Source organism: Cyprinus carpio, unplaced genomic scaffold (genome assembly GCF_018340385.1).
Source record: "Cyprinus carpio isolate SPL01 unplaced genomic scaffold, ASM1834038v1 S000000001, whole genome shotgun sequence".
Lineage (NCBI taxonomy): Eukaryota > Metazoa > Chordata > Actinopteri > Cypriniformes > Cyprinidae > Cyprinus > Cyprinus carpio.
The window spans coordinates 774,476-793,118 of NW_024872754.1; the positions used below are offsets into that span (position 1 = coordinate 774,476).

At 37.5% G+C, this 18,643-nt stretch overlaps 1 protein-coding gene across 2 annotated transcripts; it reads right to left on the bottom strand.

The window, feature by feature from the left end:
* Nucleotides 1–1,522: 1,522 nt before the first annotated feature.
* On the bottom strand, nucleotides 1,523–14,691 carry LOC109080937 (legumain-like). Of its 2 annotated transcripts, none has more exons than XM_042753784.1 (15): nucleotides 14,573–14,691; nucleotides 13,876–13,914; nucleotides 13,681–13,769; nucleotides 13,450–13,543; nucleotides 13,155–13,236; nucleotides 12,998–13,080; nucleotides 12,801–12,876; nucleotides 11,424–11,486; nucleotides 5,810–5,876; nucleotides 3,508–3,626; nucleotides 3,311–3,400; nucleotides 2,947–3,150; nucleotides 1,896–2,060; nucleotides 1,707–1,774; nucleotides 1,523–1,592 (listed from the first exon to the last, which is right to left on the bottom strand). In XM_042753784.1, exons 3-15 carry the CDS (start codon nucleotides 13,700–13,702, stop codon nucleotides 1,541–1,543), a joined length of 1,185 nt encoding a protein of 394 aa, XP_042609718.1. In that variant the 5' UTR covers nucleotides 13,703–13,769; nucleotides 13,876–13,914; nucleotides 14,573–14,691; the 3' UTR covers nucleotides 1,523–1,540. The 2 variants fall into 2 exon arrangements, with proteins under 2 accessions (XP_042609718.1, XP_042609717.1); XM_042753783.1 differs by having other exon boundaries at nucleotides 13,450–13,547.
* Nucleotides 14,692–18,643: the final 3,952 nt, after the last annotated feature.

Sequence of the window (18,643 nt, forward strand, 5' to 3'; positions counted from 1 at the left end):
CTGTCATTGTTGATGGGCCAGATAGATGACACAAGGTATCTTCCTCATGCCAGCGTTTCACTTCATTTGTTTCAGTGCATGCTTGTCTTACATTGTCTGAGTGTATTCTCAACATCTGCTGAACATGAAGTACTGTAGTACTGTAGGTGTACAAGCATTTAATGATAGAGTCATGCAGTCTAATGGGGTTTGTTACGTAGCTGCTGCTCCATTTGTTATCATCTAAACATGTCTAAACTTACTTGAAACTGGTAAACCTTTACATCTGATACCGGTTTTAAAATGAAGCATGTCAATCAGAAATACAGCGTATACACTCAGCGAGCACAGAGAGAGCAAACAGGCATTTGAGGAAAGAGAGATGCTAGTATTCTACCTGAAAGGAAAAGTGCTGAGGATCATCACTGTAAAAAGTGTGACTATCTATTAGGCAAGAGCAGGGACCTGTGCTACTATTGTAGTTTTCCTGCAAAGATACATCAGGACTCACATTACTGATATTGTCTGAAAAAGAGGCTGCTTTGATTTAGCTCGATATGTGAATAGCATTGGTTTTGTTGTTTCACAGAACTAAGAGATGCTTTAGATGTAGTAACAGAGCAGTTTTGAGTGTCATCGGGTATCTGAAGCCGCTGTGATGTTTGCATCTACCTGTACTCTTGTAATTTCTATATTTGTTTGCTCATTTGCATTATTATAGCTATGATAAAGACACATTAATTTCATGCCTGTGTTGCATAGCATGTTTGTTATTTTGAGGGAAGCCGGAACAATAAAGGGAGTGGAGTGTTTTTGTAGGAGTGTTTGTTGGGTATCAATTTCAAAAATCATGAGCAGTTCTCATAAATCACTTACTTCAAGTTTCAAGCCTCTTAGAGCGCCGTGATAAGTCTCTGTACGCACATGTATTGAGTAAGCTCATGAGGGAGAATGGATAATAAAATAGTTTTCATTTGTGGGCACTGGTAGACAGAATCTCTCTGAAGGACATGATTTATCTTTTGAATGTTTTCAGAGTTTGGTAGATGAACACTTTTGAAAGCCAAAAGTGAACATAAAGTACAGCACCAGCTGTATGTATACGGTTCCATCTGCATTCTGAGAAGATCTGAGATATTGAGCTTCAAAGATTCTGAATTCCATTTGACTTTATAGATTGAACTAGGGCTGTGCGATATATCTAACGATATGATCATGCGCATCTAGTCAGTAAATCTGGTTCCTTGATTACCGCTAAATCGCCATCACCTGCTTTCAAATGGAGTGGCATTTAATAGACAGAGCCGTAGAACACTGACAAGCTACGCAATATCACGTTCATTATCCCAGATGAATCGCCTTCGTTAATGAACGCGATATTGCGTAGCTTGTCAGTGTTCTACGGCTACAAATATGTGAATAACTCAATTTTGACACAAATGTCAGACTGCACTTTCTACTTTTAACCAAAGTTATTATCTACGAGCAACTTTCATAATTTCACATATAATAAGGATGAGATTGATCTAAATGTCATAAGCTCTTCTTAAGTATGTTTTTATTACTGTAGAAACCTCCTTCCCCTGGAGACTGCTGTTATGACCGCTTTGATTCTGTAACAGAAAAACATGTTTAGCGATTCAAGAAGACATTTAAGATAAAATGTAAGTTAATGCAGACTGTAACAATGAACTAAATGCTGTTGAATAGTGTTTTGATGAACGCACCTCTCTGCTTCAACTCCACGTGCACAGAGACGAGCAAATACATGTGTGTGTGACAAAGCCATCTGAAACTGTGTGAGACAGAGTTAGTTAAACAGATAGAGAGAGAAAATACACACATAACGCCAATAAATGAGAGGTCGTCTTCATGCTATAAAAGGTCAATTAAATATACTTTGCAGGGTTGTTCACCTCTTCCTCGTGCCAGTCAAAACAGGTTGTCCTGAAATGCTCAGCTACAGTCTTGAATGCATGTAAATCCATCTGAGAATAATCATCATCCAAATCACCCTCAAGTGCAAAGCCAGGAAATTGCTGTTTGATAGCTTTGACTGTTCCTTCAATTTTAGCTTTAGTCTGGAAGATAATGATTCATGTATTATTCTGATAAATAAATAACCCTTTACCAAAACATCATTTAATTTAACATTATAGCATATTCAAGCTGCACACGACATTAAACAATCAACGGTTTTAAGATAGCTTATATAAAACTTAGAAAACACGAAAATAACAAAAAACAACAGCTTAAATTTGTTTAATGATTGGCTGGAAGTCAGAAATACTTCTGTGGAAGAGGTAAATGGGCTTTAAATACACAGCAGCAAGCTTTCTATGGCACTGTGAGAACCACAGATGGTTTTCTCTGCTTATGCTTTTCTTATCTGACAGGGCTGTTGAATATGAAGAAAACAAATGTAGATACTTGGCTTTTCTGTCTCTGTGAAGCAAACATGTGCATGTGCATTGTCTGTCTTCTCCCCTCTCTCTCTCTCTCTCTCTCTCTCTCTCTCTCTCTCTCTTGAGATGAGATGCGTGAGAAATTTGTCCTACCGACACGAGCGTTTCAGGACAAATATCTCAAATGTCTTGAGGTTTAGCCAAGTGATGGTTCCTTTCTTCTGCCGGTAGCTCAAAATATAGCTAATGTAATTTACTTATTTATTTAGCTTGTTATCAGAAATAATCTCTACTCTACAGGGATTTGTTGTTCTTGATTCTTTGCAGAAGTCTACCAGAAGTTGAGTTTGCGCCTAACGTTTGTTTATGCTGTTCCTGTTGAAACCATCTATTGGTTTGATATTTTTGCGACTGCAGGAAATCTTCTAGGTGACCTTCCAAAACTTTAGTTAGTTATCAATAAAGGTTTTTTTAGGATTTTTGTCATCCAGTAACACACAGCTGTTGTAGAACATCTGCACTTGACATGTTTATGATGTACTGTATTACATAGACTTCACACCTGATGAAGAGTTTCTTGTTTTCTGATCAGATATTGTCTTTTGCCTGCATCAGTTTCTGTTCTAATTCGGTGCTCCAAGATTTTGAATGGCACTTCATCGTTAGAGGTCAGATGAGTTAATGCAAGCTCCTCAGCTCTTGTCTTGTCCTGAACACTTTGAGGGGTGTATTTCACAAACACACTGATCGGATCTTCACACATTGTCTAAAGAAAAGTCCAAACAAAAACAATAGGAACTAGAAAATACAACGCTGATGGAATACAAATATGAATTTCATCCTGTTAAACTTTGCATTGTTGACAATTACGAGAAACTGAATTTAGTGTTTTATTTATTAATGTATGCTGTGTGAAGTGTTTTTACCTTGTCCCCAAAACGGCAGGAGTGAGATTTCTGCATCTTTTCCTGAAGATAACTAAACTGATCCCGGAATGTTTTCTTATCAAGGTCATTCTGAGAAATAACAAAAAATAAAAAATAAAAAACTTTTATTATAGTCTAGTTCGTAAGCATAATTCTATTTTTGACTCAAATCAAATCAAATCACGCTAAAGACAAACCGCTTCAGTGTAGTGCATCCAAACAGCTGAGAATTCATCAGAGAGATAGGTTTTCCTCACAGAGTCAAAATAACAGGCATAACCATTCTCATGTGCTCTCGCTGAAGTCACTGCATACACTAGAAAACACAGTGTGTGTGTGTGTGTGTATTTATATATATTAGTCATTTAGCAGACGCTTTTATCAAAAGCGACTTACAAATGAGGACAATGGAAGCAATCAAAAACAACAAAAGAGCAATGATATACAAGTGCTATAACAAGTCTCAGTTAGCTTAAATGCAGAACACGTAGCAAGGGCTTTTAAATAATATAATAAATAAAAAGAAAACAGATAGAATAGAAAAATGTGTTTTCAGCTGATTCTTGAAGATGGCTAAGGACTCAGCTGCTCGGATTGAGTTGGGCAGGTCATTCCACCAGGAGGGTGGAAAAGTCTGTAAAAGTGACTTTGTGCTTCTTTGGGATGGCACAATCAAGCGATGTTCACTTGCAGTACGCAAGCTTCTAGAGGCACATAAATCTGAAGTAATGAATTTAGGTAAAGGGGTTCAGAGCCAGTGGTGGTTTTGTAGGCAAACATCAATGCCTTGAATTTTATGCGAGCAGCTATTGGTAGCCAGTGCAAATTGATAAACAAAGGTGTGACGTGTATTCTTTTCGGCTCATTAAAAATTAATCTTGCTGCCGCTTTCTGGATTAATTGTAAAGGTTTGATAGAACTGGCTGGAAGACCTGCCAAGAGAGCATTGCAATAGTCCAGCCTAGACAGAACAAGAGCTTGAACAAGGAGTTGTGCAGCATGTTCCGAAAGAAAGGGCCTGATCTTCTTAATGTTGAATAAAGCAAATCTGCAGGACCAGACAGTTTTAGCAATGTGGTCTGATCATCAATAGCTGATCATCAATCATAACTCCAAGGTTTCTGGTTGTTTTTGAAGGAGTTATGGATGATGTGCCTAACTGGATGGTGAAATTGTGATGAAATGATGGGTTTGCTGGAACCACAAGCAGTTTTGTCTTGGCAAGGTTGAGTTGAAGGTGATGGTCCTTCATCCAGCAAGAAATGTCTGTTAGACAAGCTGAGATGCGAGCAGCTACCGATGGATCATCAGGATGGAATGAGAGGTAGAGTTGAGTATCATCAGCATAGCAATGGTATAAAAAGCCATGTTTCTGAATGACAGAACCTAATGATGCCATGTAGACAGAGAAGAGAAGTGGTCCAAGAACTGAGCCCTGAGGCACCCCAGTAGTTAGATGTTGCGACTTGGACACCTCACCTCTCCAAGATAATTTGAAGGACCTGAAGGATCTGATAGGTAAGACTCAAACCACTGGAGTGCGGTTCCTGAGATGCCCTTTGCCAGTAGATTCAAGATTTTTTTTTATTCGTCACATACACAATTATATAGAGCGTACATAACAAGCAATGAAATGTGAGTAGGGTTGACAGGAGGATCTGGTGATTAACCATGTCAAAAGCAGCGGACAGATCAAGCAGGATAGGTACTGAAGATTTGGATTCTGCTCTTGCCAGTCTTAGGGCTTCAACAACTGAGAGCAAGGCAGTCTCAGTTGAATATCCACTTCTGAAGCCAGATTGGTTGCTGTGAAGGAGGTTGTTCTGTGTGAGAAAGGCAGAGACTTGGTCGAACACAGCTCATTCAAGTGTTTTTGCAATGAAAGGAAGAAGGGAAACTGGTCTGTAGTTCTCTAAAATGGATGGGTTGAGGGTGGGTTTCTTAAGTAGTTGAGTTATATGAGCCTGTCTAAATGATGAGGGGAAAACACCAGTGTGGAGGGATATGTTAATGATGTGAGTGAGTGCAGGTACAACTGCAGGAGAAATGGCTTGAAGGAGATGAGATGGAATAGGATCAAGCGGACAAGTAGTAGGATGATTAGAAAGGATGAGTTTGGAGACTTCTGCCTCAGAGAGTGAAGAGAAGGATGTGAATGAGTGTATGTTTGCTGGTGAGATGTGCTTGACGGATTGTGGTGTGGAAAATTGTGCACTGATGTTTTTAATTTTATTAATGAAAAACGTGGCAAAGTAGTCAGCTATTAGAGAAGAAGCAGGAGGGGGAGGAGGAGGACAAAGGAGCAAGGAAAATGTTTTTAAAAGCATGCGAGAGTTAGAAGAATTGTTAATTTCATTATGGTAGTATGTCATTTTAGCAGTGGAGACATTAGCAGAGAAGGAAGAGAGGAGTGACTGATACACATTAATACACATTATTATATATATATATATATATATATACAATTTCATTATAGTTTAATATAATTCCCATTCTTACCATGAACATTGTCGGGGAGTGTGGTGAACATCGATCCAGATTCACAGGATTCCATGTATATCACCATCTGCACCACATTAAAAAAAGAAAGAAAAAAAATTTGGAAAAGTATTTAAAGGTGTAATAAAAGCTCATTTGGAAGGAAACAATCTATTATTTTCCGTTTTCAAATGGTATAAAGTATGAAAGAATAAATAGTCTGTAAATGTACTTCGGTAGATATTTTAGAAATTTGAACTTTCTGTAGTATTTAAATTTATTACAGTTTCTACTTTGCAACATTGTTATGCCAAACTTTTACTCCACATTAGCATCTCTTGTTACTATGGTATTTTTAGCTTGTTTTATTATTTAGCAAAAAGAGAACAGTGCACATGCAAGAGCTGGAAATAAATGAGGGGTTGCATTGCCTGTTGACCATTTCAACTAATTGCGAACATTTCTGTTAAGCAAATTAATGAACTGGCCAATCAGGAGCAGAAAAGTTTTGTTCAAATTTGTCATGACAGCAATGTGATTGTGTAGACACAATGTCAAATGTTTATGCATACAGTTTTTATAAATATACACCAAGGCTTGTTAAGTGTTTTATTCCTTTTAGTGTGAATGTGTTAGCCTTAAGGATATCTATAAACTAGTGTGCTCCAAAGCGTTTGCCAAAATTCACATTTACAAGCACAAAAGTCTGATAAATAAGAAAAATCCAGAAATCTCTATTAGAGTTTCAGAGGAGATCTCAACAATGTCTCAAACTGAGCTCAGATTTGTCAAATCTGCAATCAATCAATCATCACAATATGAACTAAAACATTGTTCAAATACATGAAGAGTATTTGATGAGAGATTACAGGTTCATTTGTTAACAACTTGTTTAACAATTGCTTAATTCTATTTTTATTTCTCCAATGCAGTATTAGGAGAAACATCTGTGACATAGCTGAGAATTCCATAAAATCTCCAGAGCTATTAAAGACATCTGAGCAATAACATTTTCCTCTTAATTGGCAGCTTCTCATCAAACTTCCTGTCAATCACATGCTGCGTACTGACCCCTGCATTAAGGTCCTTGCACACTGAGTCCAAAATTCTCATCGGAAATATTTGCATGTTAAAAATAAATATGGCCTCACATTAGGGGTTGCACCAACTAATCGACTAGTCGACTTTAATGCTCTGCCATGACGCTTTAAGCTTGACGTTGACTAGTCACTGGTCCTATAGAGGGCGTAACAGGATAAGAAATCTTTGCATGACTTCCACTTTTGTGCACCGTTTCTGTTAAAATGACAAATAAATGTATACTCTGAAAGCTCCACAAGACGTGTGATTATATTACTGGATGCTCGAAATTGAACGGGAGAATGAACGTTTCAAACAGCTTATTGTACAGGTAAGTTAATCACTATTCTAATATAATGCGCTGCTGCACTGTAACACACACACACACATAGACTACAGACAGTAGCTTGTACATCATGTGCAGATCGCACGCTCACAGAATCATTCAGTGCAGAAATATACTGTCAACGCTGTTCTGTGATTTTTCAATAAAAAAGCTTAGAAACTGAAAAGTTCAAGCATATATTTCTTAATACGGGAGAAGTCGTGGCCTAGTGGTTAGAGAGGTTGACTCCTAACCCTAAGGTCGTGGGTTCGAGTCTTGGGCCGGCAATACCACGACAGAGGTGCCCTTGAGCAAGGCACCGAACCCCCAACTGCTCCCCGGGCGCCGCAGCATAAATGATACCCACTGCTCCGGGTGTGTGTTCACTGTGTGTGTGTTCACTGCTGTGTGTGTGCACTTTGGATGGGTTAAATGCAGAGCACGAATTCTGAGTATGGGTCACCATACTTGGCTGTATGTCACGTCACTTTCACTTTCATAAGTCGACTTTCATCACATAAAAGTTGACTTTAAAAAAGTAAAAGTCATTCAACCCCCACCTCACATTTTGTCAGTCACGTTTACACACTGCCTCCGAAACTTTCGTCTGTCATAAAAAATTTCAGATCATGTTTGATTTTCTGCGTTTTAGCATCCATAGCAAGCATTTTGATATGAAAGGATGACGAATACAAACAAAAAATAGTATACGAAAATTTTGGACTCAGTATGCAAGAACCTTTTATAAAAGGGGTCTGTACCTGAAAATAATAATGTCATGATCAGGGCTAACAAGCAAAGTAATCAAAACCTGAATTTGCTTTTCCAGTAACAGAGGCGGAGGTTGCTGGATTATACATGAAGAAATTATCCAAATCATATTAAAGAATTGATGCAATTCCTGTTTTTCTGTGTTGACATAAGCTTCACACTTTAGGGCGGAGAGGTGGATGTGTGCATCTGCGTAACTGGCTCTTCCTCCTGCAGAAGACCTTCTGTGTTGAATGACCTTCTTGCAAGAATAAAAGATCAAAGACAGCTTTCTATATTGGTCTCAGCCTGACCTGAAATAGGTTCGACAGAGTTCTTCTACAACATTTGGTTTGTTTAGCCTATAAGCATATGGTGATAGTATTCTAATAATGCTAATAATCACAATTACAATATTAAGGGCAATAATAAACAACGATGATTTTTGTTTTAATTTCGCAGCCCTCTTTAATGGGTGCCCGCTTTTTATATTTAGGACATCTGATAGGCTTCCTTCTACGGTGACCTGGAGGGGACATGTTCAGTTCACTTAGTTTTGTCATGGCCGTGTCATAATAACTTGTGGGAACATGATGTTATGTCATGACACAAGATATTAATTTGTGGGAAAGTCATAATATGCCGTGGGAATGTGATATGTCATGACATGAGAAATTAATTTGTGGGATCGTCATAATAACTTGTGGGAACGTGATATATTAATTCGTGGGAACGTCATATTAACTCGTGGGAATGTGATATGTCGTGACACAAGATATTAACTCGTGGGAATGTGATATTATGTTGTGGCTTCGAGATGCTATGTTGAAGGAACAACATGTTTTTCTCTTGGCCAGGGGAATATTACTTGGTTTAGATCAGATCAGTTAGCTGGATTTGATTGTTGATGATTTGGCGTGATCTTGGATTATTTAGTTCTTCAAAGCTCATCCTGGAGTTGCTGTCATAGCAACAGGGCCATAAGCTTAAACCTGCTCGGGAGCAGCTTATTTCATGTAAAGAGAACTAGACTGCATCTTTTTAAGCAGAATTGATACTTAAAATCTGTCCGCTACCACCGCTACTTTATTACAAGAGCATCCTACTGATCCAGGAACAATAATTTAAAATAATAATAATTAAAAAATTAATTTAAAGATAATATAAAAACGTTATGTAGGCTAGTCTTTAACACAGACAGTTTTACTCGCTGATATTTTTATTCGTCATAAAATAATTACTTCATAATTGTATTAAAGTCTTACACACATGCTGTACAGATAATGTAGAGTCATGCATTAATTTGAGTGATGACAGCTATTATGGGAGTGGCTTGATGGAGCGCAGGAGATGCAGATAACATGATCTTGACCCTTAAGAAACTTTAATTAATGCTGTCACGTAACAAATCTGTTCAAATATAAAGTTAAATGAATTGCTAATTACTACATTGAAATAAAAATGTAAAGTCTGTACAAATATTAGAAATCGTGAATATAAATAACGTTAATTGGGAATCATGTAAATTAAAATAAAATAAAAACAGTGCACATTTCATTTATCTATTATAACATTTAGTTTTGTTTGCTTGGCTGTTTCCTTATAAGTCCAGAAATGTGTCAAGTTTTTCGTCGGGTGTCTTTTTTTTAATTATATGATGTCATTAGGTTGCCGTCTTGCCGCCAGCCAATCGCTGCATTGCTGATTATGGTTTTGAATATCGATACATAGCCCCTTTTAAACTAACCCATGAACACGCAATTATCTCAGGTAACTCAATTCAGTCATACTAATCATCAACAACAGGTGCGTTCGAAGAACCGAATTAGCTAGATCCTGATTAGCGCGATGATATCATCTTGGATATGACATTTCATCTCGGATGTAATAAGCGACGTACGAAGAACGGGCCCCAGGAGTTTAATGCGTAAACAAACCTGCGTGGCCATAGCAACCCGGGATTGTCAGATATCAGTTTTATCAGATAAAACATTTTTATTAACATTAAACATTTAATTTAATATTTGTATATTGTTATTATTAACTTATTAGGCTATATTTCTATATTTTTTGTTATATATACTTATTTCCCCTTTCAATTTGTGTATCGCTTTACCTACAGTAGTTAACGTTTTGTATAATTATGCTAGAATTTGCAAGCAGTTTTGACTTTATGATTGCATTTATGCCCTTGTGTGATGATAAATGAGCATGTTGTGTTTTCATTTACAAATGAAACTACGTGAATGATTAATTCCTCAACGAGGCACTATAGTATTTATAATTATGGTCTATTAATTAGCCTAAATAAAGTTAAATATATGTTCAATTTAAACTGCATTCCAGCAAAAATTCCAGTCAGCATAATTAAAGCTTTATTGGCATGTCAAGCATTTACAGTAGTCTATTATTTACAAAATATTCAGAACATTGAGTAAAGACATCGAAATAAAGGGGAAAAATAATATAAACAATATAAAAATATAACCAATAATAATAGCTTCAAAAAATAATAATACAATTTCTATTCAAAAATTGACACAATACGGATTTATTATTTTGCACTCCTGACATAAATTAATAAATTACTGTTCGTGCAACAATGTTTTATCAAGTGGTCAAATATCAAAACTATGTCTTTCTACTGATTGCACAGTTTGTCCAGAGTGTGATGTTTAACGTGCTGTGAAAGTGAAACAACAATAATCTGGGATCGCCGATGATCCCTGAACACATATGGGTTAATGGACTTACAAGACTGGAGGATGGATAAAAATGTTTTCTTGTAGACCTATTTTATATTATGCACTTTATGTAACATTTATTCATGATAAACTTTATTTGAATGCTATCGCATATAATGCATAGCCAAGGCCTATGGTTAATATAATAATGAAATAATGTAATAATTTCTATAATAATTAATATAATGATTTACTATATATGAAGTAAAATATGAATTAATCCATCTCTGATAATCACATTTACACATTAAACTCGTGGCCACGAGAAATGGATGTCGTTCCCTCAACATAACATCTCGAGGCCACGACATAATATCACATTCCCATGAGTTAATATGATGTTCCCACAAATTAATATCTCGAGGCCACAACAAGACTAAGTGAACCGAACATGTCAACTCCCGGTCAACGCATACTTCTGATAAATATTGGCCTTTAATTGAAAAGATAGTTTATGACCCATGCGCATGTGCTGTAAAATATGCATGGCTCGCTTTTTAAGATGAATAAATTCAAATTCAGAGTTGTCTTTAAATCATTGTACTTTTGGATACTCAAGTAAAAAGTACCTGGTTTACTGAATTAATATTTAAATAGGCAACAGATTACAGATAAGAAAAGGACAGATAACATTAAAAAGTACTGAGTACTTTTTCCACCTCTGGTGTTCTGGGACAAAAGCCCATAAATCATATGGACATTTTTTTAATTGGTTTATATAAATGTTTGTATTTACCTTTGAGAACTTGTAATTTCTTGCCATTTCCTTGATTGTTTCAATGAGATCATGGGCATGAAGCTGCAGGAAAAGGACTGAATTAGATCACCACAATATAAGCGTTTAAATACTGAACAATGTTTTAATTAAAGGCACAATATGTAAGATTATAATATATATACGTTTTCAGTGCTAGAGGGCCCATATTCAAAACAAACAAAGAAACAAAGGCGTAGTTTGATGACGCAGCGTGAGTGTGGAATCATGGGAGTTGTTGTCCTCGTCCTCAAAGCAGACTCATGTTTATTCAACGAAGTCAAAGCCTTTTGGAAAATCTATTTGTGGCGGTCAGTTTTGATGTTGTGGCGGGCGCCACAAATAAATCAATGTATGAGAAACACTGTGCTACTCTGTGTGTTTGTCACCTGTCTAATAAAATGCATAACATATTAAAGTTTCCTTGGGGTTTCCATGTTTTTTACAAAATGAACCTGGAAAATCGAGGATGCATGACATCATTGGCCCTGTCCCAAATGGAACACTTCATGTGCAGGTGCGGTCTAGTGGAAAATCGAGGATGCATGACATCATTGGCCCTGTCCCAAATGGAACACTTCATGTGCAGGTGCGGTCTAGAGGACAGGGGGGCCTCCAGGACAGGTTTGGGAAGCACTTTCATGTGCAGGTGCGGTCTAGAGGACTTACAATGACCGCTGCATGCGCGTGCCCGTTAAGTCCACGAGACCGTAGGGTGTCCCATTTGTCTTTTTGGTGTTCAGAAGGGTGCTCACGAGCCTTTGCGGCAGTTATGTGCCCTCGATCTGCACTGGGGCGAGCTCCGCCGCAGACTTCTACCCGACAGTCAAAGCAGCATTACGTCACGAAAGTGCTGACTCAGAGGAAGACTGCAAGGGTTTAGGGTGCCATTTGGGACAGGGCCATTGGCAGGTGACACAATGACACTATAGACACGGTCCGTGTCACTAGTTAAAATTGCTTATTTCTCTGGATTTAAACATTCTTTGTAACATTAGGGATAATGTAAGTACACAAATCAGCAAAATATATAACACTGCTCTAGTGGTTTTTGGCTATTTTAATAAAAAAATCTTACATATTGTGGCTTTAAGTACTTATCTATTTACATTTTAGACTTAGTAAATTTTCAAGCCGATCATAAAAATACTGGCAAATAATGATAAGTTACTGGTATATACAGTATATGAATGATTCCAATTCTTGCTTTTAAATTCTCATAAAGAATTGTAGCTTTTTTGTTATTTTTATTATTATTATTATTATTTTGTGACTACAGATGTATACAGTATATTGAGATTTACTGGCTCAAAATCATAATACCGATATATTTTTAACCCCAGAGGTAACAAAACTTACAGTGCCTTTAGGAAAGCAAAAGGTGTTTGAACCTCCATGATCTGACAGATAGATGAATAATGTGTCATTTCCTCCACTGTGTGACACAAAAAAGATAACATTATTATTGTCCAATATCATTTCAAATTAAACAATATCATCATATTCGGTCCTTATCCTCATTTGTATCAGAACTGTAATCGACTAAGGAGACAAACCTTGTAATGACTTTTGGATTGCTCTTTTTCACAGCACTGCTGTCTCCTTTGAGAGCAGCCAGGAAGTTTTCAGGTGTTACTTCCTGTAAGACAGTCAGAATTGTGCTCAGATATAGGATGAAAACATCTGTTTCATGTTTGACAAAACGAACATTACCTTTCCAGTGTAGTCTTTTGGAACGTTTGGATACACATTCGGTCCGTTTGGTTTATTGATTATTTTTCCAGGATAAGGGTTTCTGTAAAGAAAGATCAAAACATTATGTGGGGCATTTTGTGGCAAAACACTTTTATGTCCAACCATATGCCTGATAATACATTGGATATAATATTAATTAGGGATTTTAATGGTACAGCATGACAGGAAAGATCTATGTGAATCCTGTATTAAATCTGCCATAAATGTACATCATGTGCCACATGACTTTCAAAATCTGCAGGAAGTCTCTTACTCTGCATTATAAGCGATGTCATCATACATCATCACCACGATCTGCTCGTCAGGAATCCCGTTCTGATGTACTATCTGATAGGCGTGACACACATCTGCCTGAAATGGAGATTTTTCTTTACAAACTGTAGTGTCATGGAGCAAGGTGCCAGAAACACTGTAAGATCAAAGGCTTGATTCACAGAGAAGGCACATACTCACAAGAAAAATACTGTTACTGTAGGCCACATACCTGGTGCCTGTAATTTTTCCATGACTTTGAACCAGCCACAAGCATTACCCACTGTTTTCCATTTGCTCCACCCATTTCAAGAGCAACGTCTAATTCAGTTAAAAAACAGTGTTATTGTAATGCACCAGTTGTAATAACAATTGATATTAATATTCATGTAATGCAAAGTACACATTGTTAAATAAATACACAGACTCAGTCTTCTTTACTCCTGATGCGCAGTGATCCTGGTATCTGGGAGGAGGGAATCATGACACGTGTTTTACAATCACCTCATTTCATCTTCATTTCTATCCTGTAGGGGATTTCCATGCCATGGAAAAAGAAAGTTCTAGCCAAAAGAAAGTGAAACTGACAGAAGCACAGACATAGGATGTTCTGGATGTTCTGATGACAAAATTAAAAGAGTAACTGTCTATTCCTGAATAGAGGCAGGAGTTACAGTAGAAGACATTTGGTCAAAAAACAAAACAAAAACTCAAAGAGGGTTTTAGCTGGAAAAGAACGGGGGTCTCAGTGAGCCAATATTGGTTAACAACATGCTGGGTTGTTTCAAGCCATGGTTTGGTCAAATTTGGACAAACCCAATTTTTGGATTAAATTAATTCTAGGTTCATTTAAAACATAACATATTAGTGCTTTAAAGAGTAATATTTGTATTATTTAATCCATGCCAATAGCTAATATTTCTAATATTTGATCCATCCCAGGATGGTAACTGTTGGGTATAAATTAAACTAGGCTGGATTATTTTTACCCAATAGTGTGTTGAAACAACCCAACATTTTTTAAAATTTTATGGAATTTTCAATGAATTTAAACACCATGAAATGAGTGTGAATATAACTAAGAAAGCACCCCAACCAACAGGAAAAATAGAAAAAAAACTTACCGATGGTTTCCCCTCCTTTTCGTCTATACAAGCCCCAAACTGTTAGAGATGATGATAGAATAAAGACACAGGCTATTCTTCACCATAAGAGTGTTCAGGACAAAGGAAAGTGAAACTATTGTACAAAAGACTAAGAATTAATGACGCTGGTGCCCTCTGCTGGACATTTAATTTGTTGCACTTTAGGATATACAAATTATTTCTGAATCACCTGACTATCATTCCTGTAATTTCATTGGTTTAGATCGGGAGAACTGAATGTCAGTCAAATGTGTTCATGCCCCAACATGTTACTATGTTGCTAAATCCCACGGCAGTTTTGTAGTGATCTCCGTGCTGATCTGGTCTGATTTCTAGCGTATTTTTGTTCATACTGTGTGCCTACATCTTAAAAGTAAGTAATTATATACTCTTTCATGTATATATTGGTAGATTTAGTTGCTGCTATGTTATAAAGTCGGACTTTTCCAAGGCGAATAACTGTTGCAGATCAAAGAGTTGTCTCCTCAAGTCCACATACAGTAGCCACTGAGGACAGACCAGTTCTGCTTAGAGATCAAGACGATCTTCCTCAGCCCATGAGGGCACTGCCTGTAGATTCACAAAGAGACCTTTTGCATTCTCATTCAGTCAGTCACAAAGAGATTGATTATCTCACTGACAGCCTAGGAGAACTGAGGCTACCAGGCTCTGCAAATCTGCTAACTACAAATCATCCTTTCTCTCCTTATGAACCAACTCAAGCCCAGCACAAGTTAACTAATCAATAAGATGCAACATATCCTCATCTTGGCATTAGGCATGTAGACAGACTACGTGATTACTACAACATAGACCACAGAGGGCATAACTATTTGTCCACTGACCAAAGAGATCGCAGCCAATCTTCCACAGCTGTTCAGTTTATGCCTCAGGACTTAGCTTATAAAGATCATAGTCCGAACAGCAGTCCCGTCAGCTATTTCCCTTCCACCGAACCACACGGTTATCAGCAACCTCATCATGGTTATTCGGTTACAAGTCCAGTCTACCAAGATGAGAGACTTATGCCAAGGGGTACATTAGCTCACCATGCATGCTATGAGAGACACTCAGACTGCTATGGTCGATCAGCTCCTACTCCTGCAGACAAATCGAGATTCTTGACCCCACGACAGTACACAGACTGATGCTCCGCCTGAAACATATCAGCCATACCACCCAGTGCGTCCTCCTTCTCCTACTTATCCTCATGTAGAGCCCACCTACAGAGGTCCCATTCCCACCATTCCTAATTTTAGCAGTGAGGATCCCAGAGAGTTTGCACGACTCAAAATTGCACTGGAGAATTTGCTACCTGTTGAGGCTAAAGAACGTTTCAAGTACCAAATACTCGTTGATCATCTGAAACAGGAGAATGCTTTGCTCATTGCAGACTCGTATGTCAACAGCAGGTACCCATACTGTACACCAACACCATGAGGTCTCTAACTGCACTTTATGGTCAACCACATCAACTCGCACTACAAAGAATTGCAGAATTGATGGATGGCCCAAAAATCAGAAACTCCTTTCAGAGGGTGGCTTTGAATTGAGACAGTGGGCCACCAACACTCCATCAGTAATCGCTCATTTCCGGGATGAGCTGAAATCTGCAAACAGTCACCTTTGGTTCACTCAAAGTGGAGCAGACCCACAGGAAATGACTCTGGGCCTACGCTGGCAGTGCTCTTCAGATGTTCTTGGTTACAGATACAAAAAAACAGGAAAATTCTGTACCAACATTGAGGAACATCTACAAAACCCTTGCAAGCCAATATGACCCATTAGGCTTCTTAATTCCATTCACAACATGAGCCAAAATTATTATCCAACGTTTATGGGACAAGAAACGTGAATGGGACGACCCAGATCTTCCCAAAGATCTACTTCAGGCCTGGTTTACCTGGCAAAGTGAGCTGTCACAATTACATTTCACATTCCCAAGATGCTATACCAAACCAAATACTGATCTATCAGTTACCAGATGCACTCTTCATGTATTCTGTGATGCATCAGAACGTGCATACGGATCAGTTGCATATATCAGTACAAGTGATAAACATGGCGAGACTCAAGTTTCATTTGTCGCTGCGAGATCGAGAGTGGCACCCAAACGACAACAGTCTATACCACGACTCGAACTCTGTGCTGCCCTGACTGGCGCTCAGCTGGCTGCCACTCTGAGGAAAGAACTGACCATCAAAATTGATCAAGAACTATACTGGACTGACTCCACAACTGTATTGACTTGGCTTCAGTCAGGCTCATGCAACTACAAATCATGTAAGTTTTAAAACTTTGCAATTAAATAATTAAGTGATTAATTGAGTGATAATTGTGAATTAGTGATGAACAGCTGCTGTTAACAAACAGAATTACTGAAGAAAAGAGAAAACACAAGAACTACAACTGACTTCAGACACAGCCTTAGATGAAATCAACTGAAATAAAATACATTAAATCTCTCAAGATCTGATTAAACAACCCCACAAACAGCATCACCAGCTCCACTTATTAATAACCAGACTGACTTTATTTCTGTCAGACGTCTACAGAAGATCTGATTGAGAATTAACTAAGGTTTAGATGTTGATTTATTGTTTCATTTGAAGTAACCATGTTAGAGATCAGTGTTTGCTTTAGTTGGGCTCTTGACCCTATTCTGATTGGTTCGATCGTCTTTCATAGACATACATGATAAGAAATGTGTGTGTAGTTGGTGTAGGACAGAGGATGTTAATTAAAAAGCTAAAAATGCTGTGCAGTTTTATAAAGCCTTCATTATAATGCACAGAAAAAAAAAAAACATTAGTCTGTAACTCTCCATGTCTGTGAAATGATTGTTTTGTTTAATTAAGCTGATTTTTAGGCTAACGGACGAACAACCCACTACATTTAGTAAATTAATTGGGTTTATTATCCACAGTGGGAGGATCAGGCCTTTAGATAGAAAAATGAATTATGAATTAAATAATTTTTTAAAATTTTATTATTTCATATCATCAGAGTATAAGAAAGGAAATGAAAAGGATGTATCAGTATTGTTTTAATTTGTATAACATGACATATTGTTACATATAGTAATCTGTAATGCAGTTGATAAATGACACTGCAATAATGTGTCTGTGTGCCATTTCAATTTTTATGAAACTTGAATTTTCTTTACTATATTGCAATTTTCCTCCCCTTTATTTCAGGAAAATATGCTGCTCCTCATTATTTTAAAGTGAAGAAATCGAGAAACTTTTATTTCTACAGGTCGTGATGATTCTGAAAGGACATACCTGTAATATGTTGCTATAGTATCGAACGCAATTTCATGATCATCATGCTCTTATTTTAGTGCAGTTGTGTCACAGCCATTGCAGTCAAATATTGAGATAAACTTTATAAAGTATCATCTATTTATATTAAATTAATATATTAAACTGGTATCTTCTCTGATACCCATTTTATGACCATTATTGAGCCGATTCTTTTCAATCAGCTGGAATGATTCGGGACATTCTACAAACCCGATTCCAAAAAAGTCGGGACACTGTACAAATTGTGAATAAAAACAGAATGCAATGATGTGGAAGTTTCAAATTTCAATATTTTATTCAGAATACAACATAGATGTAGATAGATAGACAACATAGATAGACAACATTTGGGGAAGTCGTGGCCTAATGGTTAGAGAGTCGGACTCCCAATCGAAGGGTTGTGAGTTCGAGTCTTGGGCCGGCAGGAATTGTGGGTGGGGGGAGTGAATGTACAGCGCTCTCTCCACCCTCAATACCACGACTTAGGTGCCCTTGAGCAAGGCACTGAACCCCAACTGCTCCCCCGGGCGCCGCAGCATAAATGGCTGCCCACTGCTCCGGGTGTGTGTTCACAGTGTGTGTGTGTTCACTGCTCTGTGTGTGTGCACTTCGGATGGGTTAAATGCAGAGCACAAATTCTGAGTATGGGTCACCATACTTGGCTGAATGTCACGTCACTTTCACTTTTCACTTTCACTTTAGATGACATATTAAATGTTTAAACTGAGAAAGTGTATCATTTTAA

Excerpts from the sequence above, each read along its gene's own strand:
- LOC109080937 (XM_042753783.1), bottom strand. The coding sequence starts at position 13,755 with ATGGGTGGAGCAAATGGAAAACAGTGGGTAATGCTTGTGGCTGGTTCA. Across the intron at positions 12,877-12,997 it reads AATCCAAAAGTCATTACAAG|TGGAGGAAATGACACATTAT; the intron begins GTTTGTCTCCTT and ends TGTGTCACACAG. Across the intron at positions 3,401-3,507 it reads GGATGCACTACACTGAAGCG|AATGACCTTGATAAGAAAAC; the intron begins GTTTGTCTTTAG and ends GTTATTTCTCAG.